Source organism: Hesperophylax consimilis, chromosome 20, assembly GCF_061612785.1.
Source record: "Hesperophylax consimilis isolate HC1 chromosome 20, BYU_Hcon_1.0, whole genome shotgun sequence".
Taxonomy (NCBI): domain Eukaryota; kingdom Metazoa; phylum Arthropoda; class Insecta; order Trichoptera; family Limnephilidae; genus Hesperophylax; species Hesperophylax consimilis.
The window spans coordinates 13,961,798-13,970,666 of record NC_142855.1 but is presented as its reverse complement, the minus strand read 5'-3'; the positions used below and the strand labels follow the sequence as shown (position 1 = coordinate 13,970,666).

The 8,869-nt window shown below is 35.6% G+C and overlaps 1 protein-coding gene across 2 annotated transcripts in view; it reads right to left on the bottom strand.

Annotated features, from left to right (window-relative positions):
- Positions 1-5,617: 5,617 nt before the first annotated feature.
- Positions 5,618-8,869, bottom strand: part of neur (E3 ubiquitin-protein ligase neur) — an 80,253-nt gene continuing 77,001 nt past the window's right edge. For both annotated transcript variants that reach the window (XM_089643650.1, XM_089643649.1), the window contains exons 4-5: positions 7,602-8,348; positions 5,618-7,192 (exon numbers count right to left, since the gene is read on the bottom strand). In XM_089643650.1, coding sequence (XP_089499776.1) covers positions 6,530-7,192; positions 7,602-8,348 — 1,410 coding nt within the window. In that variant the 3' untranslated portion in view covers positions 5,618-6,529. The remainder of the gene's footprint in view (positions 7,193-7,601; positions 8,349-8,869) is intronic.

Genomic DNA, 8,869 nt, shown 5'->3' with positions numbered 1-8,869 from the left:
ATATGATCCGCCTACTTTGCATCTATGGTTGTCAAATGCGTTATTATGTTTCACAAAGACCAACATGTAAAATAAAATTCTAAAAAATCAAACTAAAAAACGTAAAAAACGTGTTTAATATTATTTAACTTGTTTTTTTAACATTTACACATTATTTCATATTTTTTCGTTCAGTATTTATAACAGTTTTTGACAGTAACAAAAAGAATAAAAAATTTGTTGCTCCGTGTTAGTTACATAATTCTCTGTGCCAAATTAGGGAATAATATTTTATTTAAATGGCAGCACTTTTCTTTCAAGTTTTGTTTGACGTTTGTATTTGGAATTCTTTCGATGATAAGGCTTTATCTGATATAATAATGTTATGCAATAATGGAGATAATGGAAAGCTTATTTAGAGTTTACTATCGCAGAACAGAACTGTATCAGATGAAATTTTCGTTAGGTCAATATGGCGCGCGGCGTTTAAAACTTTGCAACGAAACGAGAATAAACGTCTAACTAACTAATCATCACGCCGTTTTACCGCCGATGTAGACAGAGAGGATAGACAACCAAACAATTCGGAATTGGAACATACTCCTCGCTTTATTCACATTCATACATTACTCATAGATACTCTTCTGTTATTCTGGCAATTTTTTAATATTAAAAAATATATAAGTACTACTTATCTAATCAACCAACTTTGTTAAAAATAAATCTTTAACATGCAGAGAATAAAAAGATAAAATACATACATTACAGGTACCGCCATCTGTTGATAAAACACCGTAAGCTTTACATGTTCCAAATGTTTTTTATTGTGTAAAATTATGACCTATATTATTGTATGTTACATCACGATAGTAGCTGTTCAATTTTCTCCATAGATGGCAATACCAGTATTAATTGAAGATAATATTTTGAAATTTTTCAGAATAATGGTTCATTTTTACTTTTAGGAAGGGCTGTTTTACAGAATTTTAACAATTCTTCAAATTCAAAGTTAATTTTCATTTATTTCATTCTATTTAATCTTTGAAAGGCTGCATTCAAATCTATGGGTATATACCTCCATGTGGCATATTTTTAATCTCGTCTCGGCGATCAATAATACTTTTTAAAACTGTATTTAACCTTGCTCAAATTACGCATCCATATCTTAACTAATAACAAATAACTGAAAAGAATTGTTTTGGGGCGATGTTTATATGTATAAACAAAATTAAATATTAGCGAGCAGATAAAATCTTAGTGAACATCAACTGACATACAAAAACAAAGGTTGAGTATTTAAGCGATAGATGGCGCTAGTCATAAAGCTTACTCCAGAATCCCTCAGATGTCGCTAGAGTGTAACAAGTACTTGTGGAATTATATTGACATGGGAACAAGCTTCTCGAACCAGAGAATTACTAACTCTCGGGTAATGAACAGTTTAGCCAAATCCAGTCCTCATTGAAACATAAATAAACAAAATTATACTAAAGAACCTTTTACTATTTACAAAGAGTTCCCAAAACCGAAATTTGCATAGTCACGCAGATATAACACCCATCAACGCCAACCGGGCCGTACCGGGCGGCGCTTACTGGTGGTATTTGTTTATGAACTTATTTACACGGTATGCAATCTTTCAAATGCTTTTCGTTTATAACCAAAATATCCTATAGAATAGTTTGAGATGATGCTCATAGATGGCACTAGATCAGAAATTTCCAAAGTGGTCTATATAGACCCCCAGGGGTCGATATCGGCTTGCTGGGGGTCTATTTCAGCCAGAAAAAAAAAAAATGCAAGGAAAGGGAATCTTCTTACGAAAAAGAGAAATGATTATCACGTGGGACGTTAATAGTTTTAGGAAAATGCAATTTTCGGCAGGCAGGGGGTCTACGGAAAAAAATATATTTGGCTAGTGGTCTACGGGGCAAAAAAGTTTGGAAACCTCTGCACTAGATAATAGTTAATGAGGCTACCCGTTGATGGACACAACTGTCGATAATGGAGTCACAACAAGAACTTTGTTTATATAAGTTGAGTCACATTTATGCGATGAAGTTACCACTTGTTTCTTGTATGTATGTATATTTAGTACCACTAGTTTCTGGACACCATGTATAGAAGGACTGAAAAATACAAAACTCAAAAAATATTTTTCATTTTCATTTATTTTAATATCAAATTTGGCTTACATTTTTGTGACAGTTGGAATTATTTTTATATCTCCATTCATTTATAATAAGTGATTAATAAATATACAAAAACAAAAAAAAAACATTTAAAAATAATTGAGACATTTGAAACATTATAATCTATATTAATTTTGATTTTTCATGTATTTACTAAAGACAGAAATATATATTATTTAATTATTTTTGGTTTGTGGACTTTTATTTTGTCATGACAAATGTATTACACTAATAAATAAATTAACATACAATTTTTTCAAGCAAATAAATATAATATTACAACAGAAGCACCAAAAGAACAAAAAATTATTCTTCTAAAAAAAAACATTCGAAATTTTATTTGAAAATAATTGAAATACCTACTAGAATTTAAAAAAAAATACATAGTTTTAATTGATTGACCATGAGATTACATTATAAAATTAACACAGTTTTAGGTCAAAAACATAACTAATATTCACATAGTTTTTCAGAGGCCATCTTTTCGTTTCTAAATAGAGCCTAATTTTTTTATCCAGTCTAAATATATAAAAGTCGGCTCAAAATCAGGGAGATTTTTACTAGACTTGTGATGAAATTCAAATTCGAGTCACATTCATTTATGGAATAATGTTTAAATTTGAGTCACATTCATGCAATGAAGTTCAAATTTGAGTCGCATTTGTGCAATGATGTTCAAATTCGAGTCACATTCATTTATGGAATGTTTAAATTTGAGTCACATTCATGCAATGAAGTTCAAATTTGAGTCGCATTTGTGCAATGATGTTCAAATGAGTCACATTTATGAAACAAAGTTGAAATAAAAATCACATTTATGCAACAATGTTCAAATTTGAATCACATTTATACAATGATGTTTAAATTTGGGTCACATTACGCAATGAAGTTCAAATTAGAGACACATTTATGTGATGAAGTTAAAATTTGGGTCACGTTTATGTGATGAAGTTCAAATTAGAGACACATTTATGTGATGAAGTTCAAATTAGAATCACATTTATACAATGATGTTTAAATTTGGGTCACATTACGCAATGAAGTTCAAATTAGAGACACATTTATGAAATGAAGTTCAAATTAGAGACACATTTATGTGATGAAGTTCAAATTTGGGTCACGTTTATGCGATGAAGTTCAAATTTGAGTCACATTTACGCAATGAAGTCCAAATTCTATTCATGTGATTAAGTTAAAATTTGAGCAATGTTTGTGATGTAAATTCAAATTCGAATAAAGGTCGACTTAATGCCTGATTTACATAATCAAGTCAGGATTAGGGTGAAATATACAAAATCAAGTCCAGATTAGGGTGAAGTATACATAATCAAGTCCAGATTAGGGTGAAGTATACAAAATCAAGTCCAGAATAGGGTGAAGTATACATAATCAAGTCCAGATTAGGGTGAAGTATACATAATTGACTTATTATTGTGGCCAGATTTGCACATACCTAATGAGGTCCAAATTGGGGTCAGATCTACACTAAATTAGCCCAGATTTACACTAAATTAGCCCAGATTTACAATGACATAAGGGAAAGATAAACAATGCAGTCTTCAACTATTTGACTCACAGCACAAACTAAATTAGAAAATTATATTTATTAATATTATCAATAATTACAAATATTCATTGAGGTTTTTTTAACATGTTGAATTATTCGTCAAAAATATTAACTGTACACTCAAAATGACTTCAGATTGTGAGGTTACATTTTGACAATAATTCATATTACATTAACTGAGTTATGTAACGGTAAAAAATACACTCTTTTTGAAATGTGGACGCAATACTTTTAGGAAATCTTTCTTCAATAATGAAATATATCACACATCTTGCTGTACTAACTACACCTTACGGCCTTGACACGGATAACTTTGCGTCGATTAATAACAAAACCATGAGAATGATGATTTATTTGTGATTTCGCAAATTTACTCATTTGTTTCGCATTATAATACATAATAAAAACAAATAAGTTTGAAAAACATTTGATAAGTGAATAACAAAAAATGAGGCATCTTTAATTCCTCTTCTAGCCATCTGCAAAGTTGAATGTGTCGATTTTTAAGGTCAGATTGTTTAATCCAAGGTTAAATGTTAAACTCAGTCATTCAGTTGTTTGATTAACAATTAGGTAGGGTTGTTTCAAACGTCGCCACATTTTAAATTCATAAAATCAACGTTCGAGATCGCACAAATGTGAAAAATTCAAAATGGTTCTGATTGACTATTTGATGGAAATTTGAAATATGAATTTATGGCACGATTATGTACCATGGCAATTTTTAACAATAAATTAAACAACCCGGCCTAAGGAGAAGATTGTTATTATTTTTTTCAATTGATGTCAAAAGCAGTTGATTATTCATACGAAACACAATTATCCCAATAGTTTATACAGGCGATCTATGTCAACTCAAAATTCAAACAAACTGAAAACACCAACAGTCTAAATACGGAATTTGATAAATTATTATTATTTAAAATTCTAGAAAAATTCTAATTATTATTTTAACAATACAATGTACAAATATTTACAAAAAAATTATCACTAATAATTATAATTTTGTATTTACACTAGAAAGGTATAAACACACACCGGTTCCTGGTATATTGTATTTACACTAGAAAGGTATAAACACACCCCGGTTCCTGGTATATTGTATTTACACTAGAAAGGTATAAACACACACCGGTTCCTGGTATATTGTATTTACACTAGAAAGGTATAAACACACACCGGTTCCTGGTATATTGTATTTACACTAGAAAGGTATAAACACACACCGGTTCCTGGTATATTGTATTTACACTAGAAAGGTATAAACACACCCCGGTTCCTGGTATATTGTATTTACACTAGAAAGGTATAAACACACACCGGTTCCTGGTATATTGTATTTACACTAGAAAGGTATAAACACACACCGGTTCCTGGTATATTGTATTTACACTAGAAAGGTATAAACACACACCGGTTCCTGGTATATTGTATTTACACTAGAAAGGTATAAACACACCCCGGTTCCTGGTATATTGTATTTACACTAGAAAGGTATAAACACACACCGGTTCCTGGTATATTGTATTTACACTAGAAAGGTATAAACACACACCGGTTCCTGGTATATTGTATTTACACTAGAAAGGTATAAACACACACCGGTTCCTGGTATATTGTATTTACACTAGAAAGGTATAAACACACACCGGTTCCTGGTATATTGTATTTACACTAGAAAGGTATAAACACACACCGGTTCCTGGTATATTGTATTTACACTAGAAAGGTATAAACACACCCCGGTTCCTGGTATATTGTATTTACACCAGAAAGGTATAAACACACCCCGGTTCCTGGTATATTGTATTTACACTAGAAAAGTATAAACACACCCCGGTTCCTGGTATATTGTATTTACACCAGAAAGGTATAAACACACACCGGTTTCTGGTATATTGTATTTCCACTATTAAGGTATAAACACACACTGGTTCCACAGATGGTTTGGTTAGATTGAAAATATTTATATTTGGCTATGTAAAAGAAAAATAACAAAAAACTAAAGATAAAAAAAATGAGATTTCAAATAGGAGTAAGAACTTATATACATATTATCTTGCAAATAAAATTTGATGAGACTTAAAAAATTAATTATTATGTAGTAACCTATATATATCATTTAAAACGCAATCTAACCCGAACGTGCAGCACGTTTTAACACAGTGTACACAGGTGTTTTAGTCAAACTTTATGGATCACATTATGGGATAGCCGCGTAGATTAACCTTTACAATGCTGGCCTTTTGAACGCAATCTATCCAATGACGCGGTTAATTTTGACACAATTGTGTATATTTGTGTTGACGGATCATATCCGTGATAAAATCGGCGTACGGGGATAACAGACAGATCACATATGTAATAGCCACGTAAATAAAGTTAACCTTAATAACGCTGACCCCTTGAAAGTAATTTATCCAATCACTTGGTACGTTTTGTATATTTGCGTTCGCGGATCACATACGTAATGAAACATCACACATGCGACAACCTCATAGAAAAATTTAAACATAAACACACACTACCTAGCAATCGTATCAATGAAACGTTGGCTAAATGAGGACGAAGAGCAATAGGGCTTAATATCCCAAAAATTAATCTCTATAAAAGGATAAACATAAAATACGCTAAATAATGTATTACATTTGATACTTTATGGATCACGTATATGAGATGATAACCGCCGATTCCAGCTGCGTAGGTTAGGTTAAACACTGTGAGGGAAACATGCGAAATAATGCACGCATTAAATTAAATGCTTTATAGCGTTTGTAAGTTTTGTGTTCCATCATGACTTGTAAGTGCGAATGACGTCGCGAATTGGCGCGCGGCACATCGGACACTGTCCGCCTCCTTTCCCTCGCCATTGCTGCACGGCACACCTGTAACACATGCACATGTGTCCGCACGTGTACAGGACGCTGTCGATCTGCCGTTCGTAGCATATCGTGCATTCTCCCATCGCGTTTCCAGACAACATGGGATTATTCATCAAAGTGGAAACGCTCGGCACGTTATTCCCGACCGAAATCGGATTCATCAGGCTGGAACTCGGCGTACTGACCAAAACGATTTGGCTTTGGGTCGTCGATGGAACGTGATGACTGATCAGTTGATTCGCCGTGTGATTCGCTGCGTTGGATTGATTGACCAACTGATTTGACTGATTGCACATCTGGTTAGATTGATTCGCCATATGGTTTGATTGATTCACCATCTGGTTGGATTGATTGGCCATCTGGTTGGATTGATTGCTGGCGTAGATGGAGTTTTGAGTGGACATGACGGGCATCAGTTGTATGGCCCCCGCGCTGGAAGCTCTCGGTAAGACCTGATGATGCACGCTGCTAGTCGAGACCTGGTGGTTTCTCTGGTTTACCAGGGACGGAGGCGGTGAGAGGGGTGCGTTGGTGGGAAGGGATGCAGTGCTAGATGCGCAACTGATTGCCGACTGCAAAAGAAGAAAACAGATTGTTAAGTTAAATTCACCTAACCTCATATAAACCAAATTACACTGAACTGAACTCAGCCAAACTATTCATTCTTTCATCTGTTTATCATCAAATAACCAATACCACCGGTTTGAATGCCCCAAACAATGAAAACCAAGAAGAAACAATGAAAAACAGGTAAAATAGCCGTCATTCTGTTTTTTTTTTTCTCTTTAATGACACCGTATCCTTAGGATGCCATTAGAAAATCATTTATTACCTATTCTGAGGAAACTACTTATGGTAGGTAGATTATATACTTACTATTTTTATAAACATATAATTGATGATGGATGCTGTAACGCTTTCCGAAACGTTGGCTAAAGAAGGAGGTAGTGCAACATGCGAGTAAAATAAATGAGTGCTTACTTGAGTGATGGAAGGAACTCCTGCTCCAAGTGCGGGGGGCAGAGCCACTACCAGTACAGCCGGCGGGGGCCTGCTCAACACCTGCACCCGTCTGGTCCCCCCAAACAGGTCGAGGAATGCCCAAAGCCTCAACGAATGATCCACGTACATGACAGTCGCAGCCGGCCCACCATTCACCGACACCTTCACTTCTCCGGAAGCCGTCACACTCAACACCAAGTCTTCTCCGGCACGCAATGAACCCGCCACGTCTTTACTGACGACCCAGTATTCCGGCCGATCGAGCAGCATGTCAGAATCGTCCGGTAAATCTCTTTGGGAGAGTTTGGATGGATCGCATGACGTCAGTCCCAATGCGAGCGCTCCGACGTATGATCGTTCTGTTTCAAGAACGCGTATCAGCAATCGTTCTCCAGGTGCGAGCGGTCTTGCGGTGAATACATATCCCTGGCAGAATTCTGTGGCGATGCGTGTTGCGATACCGGGTTCCGGACCTAGACGGATGTGTCTTCCGCAGGTTCGGTGGAAGCCGGCGGGTCTCCACGCTTCAGAGTTTGAGTTGGAGATGTTGGCGGCTCGTAAGGTGGGGATAAGGCTGTCGATGGATTCCTCGTCCGTGGCCGCGATGGGCCGTTCAATTTCCTCACGCCGCATGTTGTTGAGATGCGTGCGCGAGTCTACAAATTGAACGCCGGTGCAGTTGCCGTATATGTCCAGCAGGGCCCACAGAGGTCCCTTTGTATCAACCTGGAGACAAATAAAAGAGTGAAATTAGTAAAATAATCAATAAAATATCATGTGCTTTTTATTTACACAATGCTGGTCCCCCGGACAGTTGATCTCTGTGCCAGTTGGTCCCTCGCACACTTGATCCCCCAAATAATTATTTCTGTTGTACTTCCTTCCTGGTACTACCATATACAGAGGATATACAGCCATATTACAAAGTCGATAAACTTACATCAGCAAGCGTCTTGAGTGGATATCCACATAACGAGTCTTAAGTAGTTTGAGGATATATCGCCGAATAACCCAACTAATCAATCAACTGTTCGTAGTATCAATTGACTGGTGGGGATCAACTGTCCGGAGGATAAACTGCCTGGGGGGATAAAACTGTCCATGGAATCAACTGTTCGTAGTATCAACTGTCCGTAGAATCAACTATCGGTAGAATCAACTGCTCGTAGTATCAACTGTCCGTAGAATCAACTGTCGATAGAATCAACTGTCGGTAGTATCAACTGTCCGTAGTATCAACTGTCCAT